This window comes from Zophobas morio, unplaced genomic scaffold (genome assembly GCF_036711695.1).
Source record: "Zophobas morio isolate AGI-343-1 ecotype UQ-CSIRO unplaced genomic scaffold, CSIRO_AGI_Zmor_V1 ptg000012l, whole genome shotgun sequence".
In the NCBI taxonomy this organism is placed as follows: domain Eukaryota; kingdom Metazoa; phylum Arthropoda; class Insecta; order Coleoptera; family Tenebrionidae; genus Zophobas; species Zophobas morio.
In genome coordinates this window covers 25,486,167-25,504,409 of record NW_026972117.1, presented here as the reverse complement: position 1 = coordinate 25,504,409, position 18,243 = coordinate 25,486,167, and the positions used below count along the sequence as shown (strand labels likewise).

The 18,243-nt window shown below is 33.3% G+C and overlaps 4 protein-coding genes and 1 non-coding gene across 12 annotated transcripts in view; 2 read left to right on the top strand and 3 right to left on the bottom strand.

Annotated features, from left to right (window-relative positions):
- Positions 1–1,246, top strand: part of LOC135128111 (uncharacterized) — a 101,758-nt gene extending 100,512 nt beyond the window's left edge. For all 5 annotated transcript variants that reach the window (XM_064054962.1, XM_064054964.1, XM_064054963.1 and 2 more), the window contains exon 10: positions 7–1,246. In XM_064054962.1, the coding sequence (XP_063911032.1) occupies positions 7–922 (916 nt within the window). In that variant the 3' untranslated portion in view covers positions 923–1,246. The remainder of the gene's footprint in view (positions 1–6) is intronic.
- LOC135128113 (3-hydroxyacyl-CoA dehydrogenase type-2) lies at positions 1,237–11,456 on the bottom strand. Its single transcript, XM_064054969.1, has 5 exons — positions 11,365–11,456; positions 2,078–2,245; positions 1,857–2,021; positions 1,552–1,789; positions 1,237–1,482 (listed from the first exon to the last, which is right to left on the bottom strand). Exons 1-5 carry the CDS (start codon positions 11,371–11,373, stop codon positions 1,292–1,294), a joined length of 771 nt encoding a protein of 256 aa, XP_063911039.1. The 5' UTR covers positions 11,374–11,456; the 3' UTR covers positions 1,237–1,291.
- Positions 7,678–12,839, top strand: LOC135128112 (uncharacterized). 4 transcript variants are annotated; one of them, XM_064054968.1, is made up of 2 exons: positions 7,678–7,754; positions 11,656–12,839. In XM_064054968.1, the coding sequence occupies exon 2, from the start codon at positions 11,669–11,671 to the stop codon at positions 12,770–12,772; it is 1,104 nt and encodes a 367-aa protein (XP_063911038.1). In that variant the 5' UTR covers positions 7,678–7,754; positions 11,656–11,668; the 3' UTR covers positions 12,773–12,839. The 4 variants fall into 4 exon arrangements, with proteins under 4 accessions (XP_063911038.1, XP_063911035.1, XP_063911036.1 ...); XM_064054965.1 differs by lacking the exon at positions 7,678–7,754 and adding an exon at positions 11,066–11,223; XM_064054966.1 differs by lacking the exon at positions 7,678–7,754 and adding an exon at positions 11,479–11,556.
- Positions 12,761–13,672, bottom strand: LOC135128114 (UDP-N-acetylglucosamine transferase subunit ALG14 homolog). Its single transcript, XM_064054970.1, has 2 exons — positions 13,505–13,672; positions 12,761–13,453 (listed from the first exon to the last, which is right to left on the bottom strand). Exons 1-2 carry the CDS (start codon positions 13,509–13,511, stop codon positions 12,804–12,806), a joined length of 657 nt encoding a protein of 218 aa, XP_063911040.1. The 5' UTR covers positions 13,512–13,672; the 3' UTR covers positions 12,761–12,803.
- Positions 13,673–13,839: 167 nt separating this feature from the next.
- Positions 13,840–13,913, bottom strand: Trnai-aau (transfer RNA isoleucine (anticodon AAU)). Its single transcript has one exon. It is a non-coding gene; the product is annotated as a tRNA-Ile (tRNA).
- Between the last annotated feature and the right edge of the window lie 4,330 nt (positions 13,914–18,243).

Here is an 18,243-nt window from a genome sequence, read left to right as displayed (position 1 = left end):
TTTCAGCGATCTCTCGTCTCAACTAGATGACAACGAATATCCAGAGCATAAAATTTACAGAAAAACGGCCATCAGGTTCAGTCTGTTGCAACGAATTCGCGCCCTCATGTCGGAAGAGGAGAAACGCACAAGCAAATTTCCTCTACACAAGCAGGGCTCGAAAAGCATGGGCGAAAAAATTGCACATCCTGACTACGTAGATCCCCAGAAGCTTTTCGCTAACTCGTGTAGTTCTAGTAGAACCAATTTAAATGTAGAACTTACGGAATGTGAGATAATGGCAGAGCCTGAACGTTTAGATATGACAATAAATGAAAACGAAGTACTTAACGAATTCGAGAAGCGCCTTACTAGTAGTACAAAACCTGTATCAGACACAGGCCAGGATATGTTGAATAGTTCTAGTCATAGTGAGCACAAGCTAGAACATGAAAATTCTTCTGAAAACGTTATCAATTCTAGTCAAAATTCTGATAGTTATTATGAAAGTATACTTGAGGACAGTTTAGTAGAAGAGTATACGAAAGACGAAAACGGCAAGCTAGTTGCCAAACAAGATAGCTTTAGAAGTCAAGAAAATAGTTTCTATATTCAAAAGTGTAAAGTCTCGGAAAGAGAAACGTCACAAATAAAAACGCTGCGGGAAATAAACAGCAACAGCAATAATACAACTGAAAAGATCAAAAGGCCAACCAAAGCTCCTCCGCCCATTCCCACAAAACCAAGTCGTTTAGTGAGCAGTACAAAAAGCACGTCTAGTGTAGTTATGTCGACTGAGACAATAAAATCCGGTGCAACTAAATGTAAAAAGATATACATAGAGCAAAATAATAGAACAAGTCAGAACTGCAGCCGTGAGTCCAAGAATATTAACGTGAGTGAAAAAAGCTGGGTGAAGACGATGGTAGGGCGGTTTGAATGACACTTTCAAAATTCATAATCTTTCCAATGTGCTATATATGGCTGTTGTAATTTTATTCTTGTTCGTTGCACACAAGAGTGTTTGTTTTTATACTGTGGAATTGATAGATATTTATTTTTTAATACGAATCAATTCAAATTATTTGTACAGTTTTAACTATATTTTTTTTATAGTTAAAGAATGTTATGTATACTAAATATACGTATTTTTACCATAGCAAAGTTAATGTGCCAAATGGATCCTTGATTCAAGGGTCTTTTAAATTATTTGTTAATTTTAGCACTAATGATTTTGTAAAAAATATCAATACAGTGTAAAGCTATATTTTTGTTTTATTTAAAAATGCATAAAAATGACGCTGCTAAACGATTATGGTTGCATACGGAGAGCACCATCTAATCTTATGGTTTCTCCATTCAGCATTGGATTCTCAATGATACTTTGAACCAGCTGCGCGTACTCCGCAGGATCACCCAACCTTGGCGGAAATGGGATAGACTTCTCCAGAAAATGAACCACCTTATCAGGTAAGGCAGAAAAAAGAGGAGTTCTGAACAATCCTAAAATAACGATTTATGAATGAGATAAAGATAATTTAAATAATAAAATGAGGGTATGCAGTTGTTTACCTGGAGCAATAGTGACAACTCTGATTGCCTGACTCGCCAAATCTCTAGCGATGGGCAAAGTCATTCCAACGATGGCACCTTTACTGGCAGAGTACGCGGCTTGGCCCATTTGACCTTCATATGCTGCGACACTCGCCGTATTTATTACCACTCCACGTTCTCCTTTCTCGTTCAATTGATTCTCTCCAATTAGTCCCACTGCAAGTCGTATGACGTTAAAGGTGCCGATCGTGTTAATCTGGAGCATAAATCAAAACTCGCACTTAATATTTATGTAACATTACTCAAACAAAAATCGGGCTTACGTTAATAACTTTGGTGAAGTCCTCTAAACTATGCGCTGTCTTTTTGTTAAAGTTGTAAGTTTTAAATGCCACTCCAATTCCAGCACAGTTGACAACATTATCCAGTTTTCCAAATTTCTGTTTAGTCAGTTCTAAAGCTGCTTTTACATCACTTTCAGAAGTGACCTAAAATGTAAAGTGCTTGTTTTTTTTATGCGCCAAGAGATATATAACAGAATTACATTGGTAGGAGCAAATACGACTTTTTCTTCACCAATTGTTTTCGTAATTTCACTGCCTTTCGACGATGGTAAGTCGCACAGAACAACTCGGTTACCTTGTTGGATGAGTCTTTCCACGGTGGCCTTCCCCAAACCAGAGGCACCACCCGTCACTAACGTAACAGCGTTCTGTAAATGATATATTTTATCTGGGAAATCATAAAAAGTATTGTTTTTCAAGAAAACGGTATTTACTTTACTTCTAGTTCTCATAAAATGCAGATGTCCATAAAAAAACAGGTGCCTGGTTCCGTCTATTGACAATTATAAAATGGTTTACAGACGATAGACGGAAACAGGGACCCACAGACAATCTCCTAAAGTAATATAATAAAATAATCTAGCATAGTAAGTTTTATATTGCTGAAATCTGCTTAAGGGTGCCCAGTAGCAGACCGAAAAATGAGCTAAATAGATTTTCATTTTACGGGCGTAATTTCAACTTTGAAAAAAAGATCGACATTTCAATTGATAGATTATGTCTAAATCTCTGGGGAAGACACAATATTTTTTAAAATAAGTGATTGTTTAGTGTTTAATTAATCGTTCATTCTTCGAAGGAAATTGCATTTTTAGACGAGGAGAGAGCATTTTTCGCTTCAACTTTTATATCAGTGCAATGACAACATTGAGCTCTATGGGGAAGACCCGGTCATTTTTGTTTAGAATTTATATTTATCAAAATATTTGCTTTTTAAAAAAATACTGAATAATGAAAATAAAGTGAAACTAGGCAACCCTATTTACAAAGATCCGTTTCAATAAATGGCTGAGTTTTACACAGCAGGGATTCTTACCAACCGACCCTTTCAGGTAATCAGTTCAGGTACTTTAGGTCATAAAACTCATAAATACTCTTAGCTGATCAACATTGTTGAAACTCTTTTAAAGATTGTCCAGAATTATATGAATTTTATGGACTCCCAACGTTAATTTGTTTCACAGCTCAGGCGTCAATTCTATTGTACAGGTAAAGAGCCTGTCAGGGGAAAGCCGATCTTTTCTGTACCTGAGTTCGCCCCGCTCTTCAGCTAAACAATAAAACTGACAACAGGGCTGTAAAACAAATTAACTTTGGGAGTCCATAAAATTCATATAATTCTGGACAATCTTTACAAGTCTACTTGTTTCATTGCTGACATAATTTGATTTAAAAGTATGCAAATTTTTATAATTTTATACATTCTACTAAAATATTTTCTTTCAAAAAATTATTCAAATATTTTTTATTAATCTGTCATTTTATATATTAATCAATACACAAAACTGACAAGATTTAGATTCTCATCACTTCACTAACCACTTATTTACCTGAACAATCATATTTATTTAAATTTAATTTTTTGATACTCTTTTCAGAGTTTTTTACGTGATATCTCCAGTAAACCTATTCCAATATTACTATTTATTCCTGTGTGTGTTTATACTAGAAGGTCAAAAGATTTATATGAACTGCACATGACGCGAATGCATATAAAAAATTTTAATTGTACAATTTTTTCTTTACAATTTGTCTAATGGGTTGACTTGTTTAATAACGAGAATCTACTCTCTCCGGAAGTAAGGCATATAAATAAAATGTTTCTAGGGCTCTATCATATTATTTTCCCAAAATTGTTGAATTAAGCATTATTTAAATTGGACATTTTATATATGTCTACGATGGCGTTTTTGTTTATTAAGCCATCTGGCGATGCCGCTAAAAATGTACAAACCGCATTGTCTTATTGTCAGTTTGGTGTTACTACAAAATGCTTCAGTTGCCCTTGCTTTATTTTCTATGCAAAGATTTTGGGAGAGTACATGCTGAACTAGATTTGCAGGAATGTAAAATGTTTTTCACAGTACAATAGGATTAGCCGTGTTACTTGTTCTCTCATTTTGCAAATTTTACCAAAATAACGTTCGGTTAGTCTAAAGGATTTTTCTGCGCACCATTCTGGATTATTGCGTTCGCCAATTGTGTTTTGTTCTATTAAAAAGACATCAACGTATGAAAGTTTTTTGAGAAATACTTTTTGCGCTGTGACATTGCCCGAGAACTTGTATGATCCACAGACCGGAGCGCGCTCAGGCCAATGTCGACTCTATAAGTCTCCAGAAATTCTACGGGAAATAGTTATTATTTAGATGCTTTTGTTTACACACATCTCACATGTTTCACTCGATTTTTTTGTTTAACTAAGATTTAATACTTTCATTGCGTTTGATACTAACGTCCTAAATTAGCAATACTAGTGGAACAGTAATCATGCAATAGATTTTTTTGGGAAAGTACAGTTATTTTTATGTTTTAGCAGCAATGAGTTCTACTTTCTATTAATTTTTACATAGTTTTAGTCACAATTTTGGCAGTTATTTTTTACTTTTATTTTTAGCAATAATAAATAGTCCAAACATGAAAAAATAAAAAAAATTAAAATTGGAAAACCTAAAATTTAGAAATCGAGAAATTGAACAATCGTATAATTGAAAAATCGAAACATCGAAAAACTGGAAAATCGAAAAACCAAAAAAAAATGGAAAATCAGAAATTTAATAAATTCCGAAAATTGAAAAACTGAAATATGCATAGAAGAACTGAAAACTCGAGATATCGAAAAATCTAGAATTTTAAAAATTGAAAAATTATAATATCGAAAAGTTGAAAAATTGCGAAATCGTATCATTGAAACATCGGACAATTGAGAAATCGAAAAATAAAAAAATGGAGAAATCGAAAATTTGAAGAATGGAAAAATTGAAAATGTCAAAAATTAAAATACTGAAAAATTGAAACATCAAAAGTTGAAAAATCGAAAAACCGAAAAGTCGAAATATCTCAATAATGTATTTATAAACCACAAGTTCAGGATTATGCTACTAAAACATTGATAACGTCATCTCAAAATTTTGCCGAATAAATTCTACTAAAAATGTGCAAAATATGATGAGTTTTTACTTGTACATAATTTATCATTGCATTCATATTTTTAGATTTGCTTATATACCTAGGTGGCTCAAAAAAATTAATGAATGAATCAATTTATTCTATTGATTAAATCAGGAACGACTCACTCCATTTTCCCAGAAATTTTGGGAATACTGTTATTTTTAGTCTAATCCGCATTGATTTACGTGTCCTTGCAAAATGTTGATGATTTCATCACAAAATTGTGTACCTAAAGTAAAAATTTAACTCGAAAATGCTGGATATGTTTCATTGTAAGTTAACTTCCATGTACCGAGAAGAAATGCTCGTCATTCAGTGACATTTAGTTTTCCAACCTCGCGAACTAATATTCTGAAAAATTCACCACTCTGTCGATTGTGTAAAAATGCCAATGATCATTATGCGGACATATTTTTTCAGAAGAAGTGATGGAGATACAAGTATAATTAATGTTCTCATTATCTTTATATTTTATTTTATTTTAGTTTTAATTGTAAAGTCTGAATTGTATTTATTTTTGTCCTGTTAATGGATTTGTATCTGTTGGGCAAATACATATTATTATTATTATTATTATTATTATTGTATTTTAGGTGCGAGGGAAGTTTTGTCGAAACAACTTTCCACCAATTTTTTTTGCTGTTATAACTGAACATAAACAATTTATTTTATATATTTATTTTATATTAATCAATGAGTCAATTTATTATTATTTTTAGTATTACACTGCACCAAGCCAAGTTGACATACGTGTCTTTGCAAAAATCTTGATGATGTCATCGCAAAATTGTGTAAAGAAAAATCAACACTTCAGCAGCGAGGGAAGATCTGTCGAAACAGCTTTCGACCAAGTTTTTGTCCAATGGCAAAAATACAAATGTTCCTTTCTATTATGTACAATTGGCTTTGCATTTGGCTAATTATATATCTACATGTTCACATGTTCTGTGTATCTGTGTTGATACATGTTTTGCCCTTTTTGTCCATTTTATATATTGGAATTAATTTATCTAAGATATCTTTGTTTGGCGTCATTTCACGTGCACTATAGGGACACTTCACTGCACAAAATTAGTTAAATGATTTCTAGTAAAAGATTATTCTTAATCACAACATAATTGTCCTTTTAACAATAATCCGTTTATTTATGACGGGTGGCGTTAAGTGCTTTCGGCGTACACCTGTTCTCGGGAAAACCCGAATCGTGCCCTTTACCTGAATGCTCCCTTACCGCGTTCTATGTATAATGCAGGTAAAAATTACTGTCCATTAGAAAATCCAGTGCTTTTCGGCATGTGATTTAAAGCTTATTTATTATCCGATTTTGATTTTTCAAAAACAAATCTATTTCAGAATAAATTTACTACAGATGTGCGGAAGTCAAATTTGTAAATTGTCATTATAAGTCATAAAGAATAAAAACACTCAAAACTTCAGGAATTGCAAAGCTTAAAAAGTATGTTTAAATCTAGTTTTTTCAAAAAACGAAAACGCAGATTTATTGAGTTTTTTCAATAGATTCTATACAGTGTGTTATTGAAAGGTACGTACAAAATAAAATCGGCAATTGGTCTTGAAGTATGGGTGCTAAAAGTTAAAAAAAGTTTAGGTAAAAGTGTTCTCCTCTTAGAGATAAAAATGATTAAAATTTATGTCCAAATTCATTGTACGCCTATGATAAAAACATCATCTCTTGTTTCTAAAGCAACATTTAGTCTTGACAAAAGTTTTATTGTTACAGTTGCTAGGATTTACTAAAATAAATTAGTTTTACCTATTTATCCTTCAGTAGCGTCTAAAAAGGTTGGATAAGGGTTAATTTTCCCCTTATAATTTTGATAACACAAAATAAGTTTTTCAGACTTCTTGGACTTCGCGAAGAACTGTCAATTTTGTTGTACGTACCTTTCAATAACACCCCGTATATAAGAAAACTTGGGGTGATTGGACCAACAGTTTTACGTAAAACACGTGCCCCGTTTTACATTATTTTACCTTACGTTATTACGGTTTATATTACGCCAAAATCTACTTCAGCTCCCCCTTAAGTATAACAATATTATTATACACACAACTATACAGTTTTTTGTAAATCTATAATAGAAAATAGCTCACTTATTTATCTAAAATATATGCAGTTTTAAAATTTTTAATTTAATTTTTTAAAAAAACATCAACACTACATGAATTTTGGGGAGAAGAAAACGTCCACATTTTTAAAATATATTTACCTGTTTTTCTAATTATTTACGTCATATCAACTCTTTTCATTTTGACAGTTTTTATTACATGTTTAATGTTTTTAAGTTATAATAAAATTATTGTGACAATTTCTTAGCATGAAAAATAAAAATATTTTCATTTATTTAAATACTAATCTATCGATAATTATCTTGAGCTTTTTGGTGACCATATATTTAGCACTTTTTAGTCTAAAATAGAAAGTTAAAAAAAGATATTGCATGTTCTGCAGTTTTCCAACCCCTACCCCTGTAGTTTCCACCCCCCACTCTACCTGTTGGTATGGTAGGGGAGTTGGAAAAGTTGCGGCCTACACCCACCCTGCCAACCACAGCTGCCACCATATACAAGGCACCCGTGGCAGTGTACACAAGTGTTCTGAGAGAAGTTATAGACAAGCGAGTTGTTAGTTGCGCTGATATATATATATAGTGACAAGTGCACAACACCTACAAGTGTTTAAAGGTATGTCAAATTTTGTTTGTAATTTTGTTAAATATATGTTGTAAGGATCCAATTCGAATTTTTAAATTTCAAACGAATTCCGCGCGCACAAGAAACGGTTAGTGAGAAGAAGGAGAGGTTGGCAACCAACCACCCCAAGGAAACAGACGTGCGCAAAGCGGGTGGTTTTGTCTCGTGTAAAATCGGGCACTTCGCTTTGACCGCTTGGAGAGAACGGTCGACTTTCTTTCGAGCGCTTCGAGCAACAGGTTGTATTTTTGATTGTGAATTATTCTGTGCCTTTTGCTGTTGTTTTTGCGTTTCCAGTGTTGGTCCGTTCCATTGGAAAATCTAGCAGCCCCCGTTGAGCCATTGGGTGTTCCTGATTTCCCATCGTTCTTACGACGAGGTTTTGTGTTCCTGTTGGCGGTAAGCCGTGTCGAAATCTTCGCATCTTTGGAGAGGTATGTTTTGAACACGTTTTGGACTGGATCCTGTTTGGCGGCGAGTTTCAAGTCCCGACGATACTTCTGACCTCGTGACGTAGCGACGCGTGCGCTTGTTTTTCCACTAATCTCGTTTTTTTATCTTTCATTTAAAATCCATCGCAGTAGGGCTTTACAGGAAGTGATTTCTAGTTCGGGCCATACTTTATTTAGTTATATTTGTGAAATCTGTATTTTGGATGGCGGCAAACGAGTTGTTATTCTCACCGTTCTTTGTTCAGGCTGCGGCCATTTTGAAGCGTCCATTTGTTTCTTTTAATCGAGCACATGTTTTAACTGAATCTATTGAACAAAATAACAACATTGTGGGTCATGGGGGGACGTGCCTTTATTCTTTGGATTTAGCACATCGTTTATACAACGCCACAGGATTCATCGTATTTTTGCATCGCATATTTTCGACGCCTATTATTTGGAATGACGAATTCGTCCAACGCCATTTTGGATCTGCAGATTGTCTGCCATGTTTGTTTATGTGTTTTGTTTGGGGAAATGTATGTGTAATAATGGCCCACAATGTAGCTGAATAATTTCACGTTTGAATTTTAACTAATAACTTGACTGGACACGAATTAATATTAATCACATGTAAATCTGTTAACTTTACAATCTTTCACCTCATGCAATTTGTCTTTGTCTCACAATTTTAGCTTCCGTAATTTTCTCTGCTGTATAATTTGAATTGAACGTAAATTTCCATGCTCTGCAGTTCTGACCTAACATGATATTTAATTTGTACAAGCTTATTTCACACCAGATCTTTATTTTATAAATCTTTGCTAAGTTTTGCTCATGTAAATATTTTGTTGATGAATGTCTTTGTCCTGCAAATTATCTGATGTCCAGTTTTGATCTCAATTAAGAATTATTTGTTGTTGAATTTCCGTAAGAGTGTATGGCGAATTTAAATGTTGTTTATTGCTCTTGGTTGAAACTTTAACACTTGTTCGGTTGTAATTTAATATTAGAGTCATAGAGATTGAACATTTAAATGAAATTGAAGTAAACAACACATAACTCGTAGTGTACGTGGGGCGCGCGACTTCTTCTCAAACTGACGGGATCAATCGCGTCACCTGCACAAGTCCGCGGGTTTTGTATAGCTTCAGGGGGCGATCGCGGGTTTTTAACGCTGCCGGTTTCGTGATAGCCGGGACCCCACTACGGATCTGCGATCGTAACCGCCTCGTTTCGCAGGGCACGTTCGTAATGGAGAGATGCGTGTGAGCAGGCGTTGGTGTAGATAGAATCACCGTCGTGGGGGAGAACAGTGACGATCAGGAGTCCCAAACTCTGCTTGCGCTACACGCCCCCTTTGGGTATTTTGCTGTGCTCGTAAATGAAATTGATATATTTTGTTCTATGTTTGTTCGATCGCCACACTCTCATAATGATTCGGTTTCTGCCATCCAATTTACATATGTGTAGGTCTTGTGTTTGTTCGGTTTTCATATGTGTATGTCTGTCAATCCGCGAGTGTTTTTCTTTCAAATATCTTAAGGGTTTTGAAATGTAATAAAATGTCGTCCGGGAATAAAACCAAGGGGGTTTTTGCGCTGAGGGGTAAATCTTCGCAGCGTATTTCCCCCTGTGAGGGTGGTGCCGTTTCCCCCCCTCCAAAACAATTTCTGTTAATTATTTCTTGCGCTCTCGACAGTGTATGCACTTGTATGAAAGAACTTCTTCCCGCCATTTTTCAAAACAAAAAAAAAACACACAACGTAGGTTCTCATTTGTTAGACGATCACAGCCAAGGCCAAACTTTGAATTTTTCGCGGGCCTTTCACTGTTTCAAGGTCAAATTTTAAGGCGGGAAGTTTGGGTTATCACAATGTGTATGAGGGTTTACGAGTAAAACAAAGGGCGCCACAAAAACAAAAGTTTAAATAATTAACAGTCTAATTTTTGAAAGTTATCATTGTTCTTCTAAGATCTTTTGTAAGAACTATCTTATACGTCACAATATTCATAATCAAGTTAAGACATAAAAACTCTTAAACAAATTATAATTTTTAATACACATTTAAAAAAATCGGTAATTCTAAGGTTAAATGAGGTAGAGTAATATCAATATTTTTGGGAACTGTGCTTGTTTTGTATGTTTTTTCTTAGTATAGATAAAAATAGTCGAGATAATGTAAATATTGTCATAGATGAGTAATTTTTGAATTAACAATGAAATTCCTTGTTTTACCTGTGCACCCTTCGAATTAATAAAGCAATTATTACAAATCCTACGAAAATCTTACACCGTCATTCAATTATAATTACATAATATAGGGTTATTTACTAGAAGTTCTTCGCGTAAAAAATTCTTTTTATAATATATTTTTTTAAAGTAAAACATTTGTTAGCCCCGTGGTGGTAGAATATTAGCTCCATGGTTAGCCCCTTGGTTTTGATAATTTGGAAATAAACGTCAATTTTGGGTTACAAAAACAAATAAATTCATGATAGTAATCTTCCATTTCCGTCTGTCTGTCTGCCGTCTGTCCAGATTTCTACCAGACATAAGTAGGATTTAAATTTTATAAAATAACGAATCCGAAATCCTGTCGAAATAACTTTTGATCATGGAGATAGAATTTTTTTAAACTGGTATGAAATTTCAGATGTTTTCAAATTGTATTTCTGGTTGCGTCTTGAGTTTTTTAGGCGCAGAGCTTCTGTGACTTCTCTAGCTTTCACAACTCGGTATAGGCAATTTCAAATTAATCTGTGTACATTGGGTTGTATATACTCAAATTAAAAAATATATCCCGTTTATGCATCAACATGTTATGAAATATAATTTGCAAAGCTCGCTTAGAGCTATATATTTCGAAAGTAAAGATCTTTCCACTTGTAATAAATCACGTAAAGTAAATACAATTACGTAACGATTAACAATAACATAACCTAAAAAATACACAAGAACAGTCAAAAACATTGTTGGTTAATTCCGTTAGAAAGTCCCTTTACTCCTGGAAATATTTAGTACGAAGGTATAGACTTGTCACAAAATTATGTGATTTCAGTTCTTCATATTTGGTCAGTAATTATTAAAAAACCATGCGAACCAATAAATTCTCAAAACAAAATTTTTCAAAAATAGGTTAATATTGCTAAATTTACAGGTAACTCACCTTAATCATGTTGAAGAAGAAATTAAAACGATACTAACTAATGTTTATCGCTTTTGCTGTGTAATTGTATAAATTTAAGAAAGAACAAAGGTCATCATGTTACTTCTTATCAGTTACTTCAATAAGCCCAACAACAAGAATCTAACCTATATATGTCACATATGGTTTTGTTGTCCTCGAAATGTCAATATAGTAAATATTTTTATTTATATGTAGAAAAAAACTGTTAGTAGAAATATTTATTATTAATTCTTATAATTCACTTCAATTAATTCGTATTTTTTTTTATAGGAAGTACCTTACAATGGCTCTGGTGGCATATGATTACGACAGTGGAAGTGAGAACGAAGATGAAGGAAGTGATTCTGCAGTCATTGTTCTTAATAATAAACCCACTGGTTCTGTAAATACACAAAACGGCAATCTCAACGATAAAAACATCACACAAAATGTTGGCGAGAATTTCAGTGACAAGAGTGGTATTAATGAAGATGTAACAACAGAAAAATTACCTGAAATCTTGTCACATCTGCCAGAAACTACCAAGGAAAAAACAGTAAATGTAACAGAGGACAAGCTAGAAGATTTTATACCAAAATATCAACCACCATCTTCAACAAAAGAAAAGAAACCACAAAAAGTCAAAATTACAATACCAGCACTATCTGAATTCGATGATGAAGATGATGATGAACCAGAACAGAAAAGACGAAAAGTCTCTTCGAAGGGTAGCAGCTTATTATCAGTGTTACCTCCAGTAAGGGGTTCACCACTAAGCACCAAGAGTTTTATACCCAATGTTCTGAAGAATAAACCTCCAGTTTCTGATAAGAAAACCAACAGCCTTATTCCACACGCCGTTCGGAAAAAGGCAGAAGAAACAAAAAAGGCTACAATAAAAAAAATAACAAGCGCTACTGCACAAGGCAGTGATGCTGAAAGTGATGATGATATAGAAGTACCAGAGACATTTGATGACGAAGTGTGGCAGAAAGTGTGTGGTCCAAAATCTAAAATAAAACCACAAGTCGTTGAAAGAGTAGAGCCCACTGTCAACACAGAAGCAATAAATATTGCCCCAGAACCAGTTAAACCCTATGATGGTTTAGATAACGCGGCGTTTAAAGAATTAGTTGGTAAAGCCAAACGTCCAGTCAATATAAAACTTATTGACATAAATGAAGAAGAAATTGTGGCAGATAACAACTTTTGGATGACAAAATCCTTGACTGATCCTGATCAAGCCCCAAAGAACGCTGTCGAAGACCCGGTAGATCCAACGCGCAAGAAGAAGCACCACATCACGTATTTAGCTGAACAAGCTAAAGCAAATGAACAAGAATTGCAAACTCAGTGGTCTGCAAATAAATTTGCTCGAAATCAAACACGTGCAAAGTATGGATTTTAGTATTGTTATTTTATTAATAAATAGTTTTTGTTTACATTAATTGTCCAATATATTCTGCTCTTTTTAACCTTTGTTTTAAACTCGGCCATTGAACCAGGAAATTATCTGCAAAATACATTAAAATCTTCCCGCTTAGTGAAAATGTTTGTGTCCTACAAAAACTCTCAATAAAAACTATCCTTGTGTCTAAAATAAAGGCAGCTTTTAATAAAAAACTTATTAAACAAATTGGAATGCATGTCCCTGGCCCGTTACATAAAATTAGCTCCGGTTTAATTTTTAAAATCAACGGAATACAGTATAATATTGAGTAAAGCGTTGTAAAGACTGATGTTAAATATGACTGACCAACCACTCGACTTCGGGGTATTTCAAAAATTTTGTAGGAATCATTTTGTTTCTTAACACTCTCCAGAGTTTTTACTTTTGCGTAACTTGTTGTGTCCGTTTTTGCCATAAAGTAATACCTTGGAGAATATTTTGAGAAAGTGAGAGTATTTAGAAGAGTTAACATTTCTGTGGTGTGCCCACCTGAACCAATACAAACGATTGTTTTACATGGTAAAGTCCTTTTCGATGTGGCTTCTCTGCTAAAACCAGTTGTTATTTTATGAATTAAATACAATATTCTAGCTAGGATTAACACGAAAATTAATATGCCCAGCTCGTATTTCAACTGATCTGCAAGAGAGTTCATCAAAATTAATAAGATAACCTAAATGTTGAATCTACCTTCCATTTCGTTTCCTAGGGGGTTTATTATTTGCAAAATATGGAATGCATTTTACGTTTTCATTTATTTGTTACATTCTATCTAATTTTTGAATTTTTACACCTTTTATGTCACACTGACATGACATTGAAATAAAAGCCCTTGAAAATTAATTTGACAGTTACCGACTGATCTGTCAAAATTGGCAAATTTTAAAACTTTTAATACAAAGATAACTGCTAAAAATTGGTCTAAGCTACAACCCTGGACCGAACTTCCTGAAGTATAGTCAAGCAAAACCTTAAAAAAAATAGATGATATTTACCAGTCAAATTGGAAGACAAAAAAAAAGAATTGGCCCATGAGGGGATCGAACCCGCGACCTTCGCGTTATTAGCACGACGCTCTAACCAACTGAGCTAATGGGCCGATGGTCTCCGATCATCCCGTCTTACAGAAGTTAGGTGGGTGCCATTATAATACATAAAATGATTTTTAATAGTAAAAAATTGGTCTAAAGGCATTTAGAAAGGACTTCCTTCGCACCTGAAGACAAATATTCAAAGAAATTCAATGTACTACAAAAATGTCGACGAGGATGGGATCGAACTAACGCGAGCAGAGCTCAGTTCTCTAAGAAATCCACACGTCCATCGTAAAAATCAAGGCAAACTCATAAGCCATAAATAATATGAGTTGCTAGAAAAAAAGCTAGAGTTTACGTCATTTTATTGATAAAATCAAGAACGACTCACTCCATTTTCTCGAAATTTTGGAAATACAATGTCCTTATTAATCTCTATCCAAATTGATATGCGTAATTGAGAAAATGTTGATGACATATTAATCACAAACTTTTGTAAGGGAAAAACTCACTTAAAACATATACATAGCACCTTTTTCATCACTTCATCCATATCTTTATTTTAACTTATGGGAGTTTTTATAAAAATAAAATTCCTAAAATCAAATTTTAAAAGTTTTCGAAAAAGCTAGGGATGTTTTGTTGTACTTCAGGATATACTGCGTTTCAGGGGAGAGGGATAATAATGAGAGAGGGAAAAAATATATAATAAAATTCCTTCAGTTAATTTATTAACTAAAAAAATAACTATCTTTTATTATTATGAGATCTTATTTATAAAATAAGAATTTTAATTAAAGACAGAAAAGTGTGTTAAAAAATGTGGAAACAAAAATCGGATAAATCAAGAATCGAAAAATTCTGTAAAATTTAAATCCAAAACGAGTTTATCTTGACACAGTCTAATAGATTGACGTTTAAATAAAGAAAATAGAAACGTGTGTCAAGGAAACAGTAGATGAAGTTATCATACATGAAAAAAAATTGATCACTTAGAACAGCGATATTTTAAAAACTTTATATCTGCATATTAATCTAAAAACAGAAGTTAAAATAAAGCTGAATTGATACGCAGCAAAGGTCTTTTGTAGTCGTTTCGTTGGCCGGTGAAAAAACCGGCGAACTTTATTTTACATATAATTTAATGAAATATTTAAAATAGATTGTAAACAGAATCAATATACTTGATAAAATAAAAATAAGACAAAATTACCAATCAAAACAACCTTCATTAAGATAAAAAAAATACAACCCCCAATTTAAAATGAATGCAAAATTCCAACCTTTTCAGGCTTCTTCTTCTGCTACAATGTAGCGAATCCCCTCATCTTCATTTACGAACCCACTGCAATAAAAAACATATGAAATTTGTACACAAAGAAAATTAAGGTAGAAGATATTATCAATTTTATACATACTAATTTTTAATAACGGTGCAATTCGACATTACACAGGTTTAATAAATAGAGAAGATTCAAAAAGTAATAATAATCAGAAACAGTTTTGAAATCACAATATAAATTCTAAGCAAAATTTTACATTTACATCACGCGATTCTTGGTGAAGATGAACAGAAAAAAATCTACAAAACAGACTCAAAATACACCAAAGAAAGAGTTTCGGAGAATATTTGCATAAAAAAACGCTAACAAACAGGTAGACGGAAATGGAAAATCGATGTTTTCACTCCGTAAACTGGGGAATGTTCAGAAAATAAGAAATGAAAGTTTAATAAAAATAACCCTGGTACATTAATAAGTTTCGAAATTAAGAACTTCAACAAATCCTCCCTAATAAACTCAAACATTGAAGACCACTATTTTCAATTTAAATGCTAAACGTAAGCTATTATTAGTGACAACAAAATTTGATACAAAGTCCGTAGTGAGTGAGTTTTGAATTTTAAAATTCCTATCTAAAAATTCAAGGCAGGTAAGTTAAACACTCCTAGTTCGTATAATCAAAATATAATATAATACTGATGACTAATTTATTTTCCTAGTTTACACTCTAGATAATAGGATTTTTTGCGACAATTTTGATGCCCAACAGAAAACTCAAGGCAGATTCATAAACCACAAGAATAGAAGTACGTTATTTTATAAAATTTAATTAACGTTTACTAAAAAAATTGACAACAATCGGCCCAGTAGTTTCGGAGATTATTTATCCAACAATAATCGACACAGATAGTCTAGGGGTATGAAACGTCGATAAAACCTGAAAGTAGCCAGTCGTTTTATGGACCCTATTATAATGCTTTTTTGACTTAGAATCAAGAAGTAAAAATATAGACGATCATAGTTACAATGTACGAAAAAAACCAAAGGGCTATGAGGGATTCGAACAAGTTCGAGGTCGGCACTTTAACAGGTCCTGTTTGGAATTTTTGCGAAAAACTTCAAGACGAATTCATAAACCACAAGTATAGATGTACGTTATTTTGGAAAATTTAATTGACGTTTACTAAAAAAATTTGTCAACAATCGATCTAGTAGTTTTGGAGATTATTTGTCCAATTATAATCGACACAGATACCTACTCTAGGAGCATGAAACGTCAACAACACCTGAAAGTAGCCAGTCGCTCAATGGACTCTATTACAATGTTTTCTTAACTTAGAATGGAGAAGTAAAAATATAGATAATGGCAGTGACAGCGTAAGAAAAAAAGGGCCATGGGGGATTCGAACACGTCCGAGATCGGCACTTTAACTGGTCCTGTTTAGAATTTTTGCGAAAGTGTTGATGCCTAGGGGAAAACTTCAAGACGGATTCATAAACCACAAGCAGTACTTTGCCAAGATAAGACTGATTTTGGCAATGATCTACTTTCTAAGAAAATAAAGGGCGGGTGGGCGGGTCTAGTTCTTGCCAAGATAAGACTGATTTTGGCAAATGACCTACTCCCTAAGAAAATAAAGCACGGGTGGGCGGGTCTAGTATTTGCTAAGATAAGACTGAATTTGGCAAATGAAATGCATATCCTCTAATAAGAAAATAAAGGGTAGACGGTATATCATTTGGCAAAATCAGTCTTATATTGGCAAGTATAAGTTAAAGTGCCGACCTCAAACTTGTTCAAATCCCTCATAGCCTTTGTTTTTTTTCTACATTGTAATAAGATAAAAATCAAAATCGGATTTAATTTTTAAACAATTAACATTGATAAATATTCCAAATTATTTCAGCCAAGAAGGCCAGTTTTAAAGAATAAACAAAGAAAAAAATCTGACGAGATTTTAACGTTTGAGTTCTTGTTGAAATAAACATATTTCTTAGTTATTGAGTAACGGTTTGTACAATACAGCTACTTCTCCCTTAACGTCCGTATTCGTATATGAATTTAGAATAAAAGAACTGGAAGAAATAAGGCACAATGCATTGAATAATACACTGATATACTTATATAAAGCGTAACAGCAACAATTACCCTTTAAATCCTGGTTTCCTTTCCTTTCGCGCCGATCCTCGCAAACTCCTTCCTCATGGGCACATTACAACACTCACCTTTCACTTCAATCCGAAACCAAATTATTTTTAACAAAAATAAACCACTTAAACAAACTTATTTACAGAGCTCACACGCCGTCGACAAAATCAAAACCGACTGCGACTGAACTCCTTTGCGTAACACGAAAAATGAACAAAAAATTCTCGCCGATTCCATATCAGACATTTTTTGCAGAGTTTATTCATTGATGCATCGCACACTAAATGAATATTAGTTAAAATACTGCAACATTATTCATTAGTAGAACACAATTCCTAGGAATATAATGACAGTAAATCAGAAATTTGATAGTTTATTCTCTTTCTTAATATACTCTTATATTAATTATAATTTTTGTTAAAATTAAACACAAAATTACAATGCGAAAATTATAATTTTTGGAACGAAGTACCTTACGGCAGGCTTGGAGGAGATAGGGATTTTGCTGCGCGACCGAACTGAAACAAATGTGATAGTAAAACCGTAAGAAAAAGTCCGTGGAAAAAAGTCCGTGGAATAAAACCGTTAAATGAGACGTGCGCAGGCGCGACAGTCGTATACACAAGCGAGTAGTGGATAATAATACCTTTCTCTTTCTCCCTCTTTCTTTTCGTTCTCTCATCCCTTTTTAAATAATTAAAACAAATTCTCCCTTCAATTCCAAACATTTAAATATATATATATTTTGATAATTCTACCTATTTTACGTAATTTATTATTTCCTAAAATACTGAATTTCCTAAATACTTTCTTGTACTTAAATAAAAACTAATCAGCAAAATTTAAGAGAAAAATCAAGAAAACCTACATAAAATTGAGCACGATTTTTTTTGCAAATTGTGTCGATTCTACATTAGCCGAAGGAACTTCGTTCCTACCTGGTGTCCCACGACACATCTTTTT

Coding starts and splice junctions, on each gene's coding strand:
- LOC135128113 (XM_064054969.1), bottom strand. Junction 2,022..2,077: donor TCGTATTTGCTCCTACCAAT/GTAATTCTGTTA, acceptor TTTACATTTTAG/GTCACTTCTGAAAGTGATGT. Junction 1,790..1,856: donor ACTTCACCAAAGTTATTAAC/GTAAGCCCGATT, acceptor TTTATGCTCCAG/ATTAACACGATCGGCACCTT.
- LOC135128112 (XM_064054968.1), top strand. CDS start 11,669: ATGGCTCTGGTGGCATATGATTACGACAGTGGAAGTGAGAACGAAGAT.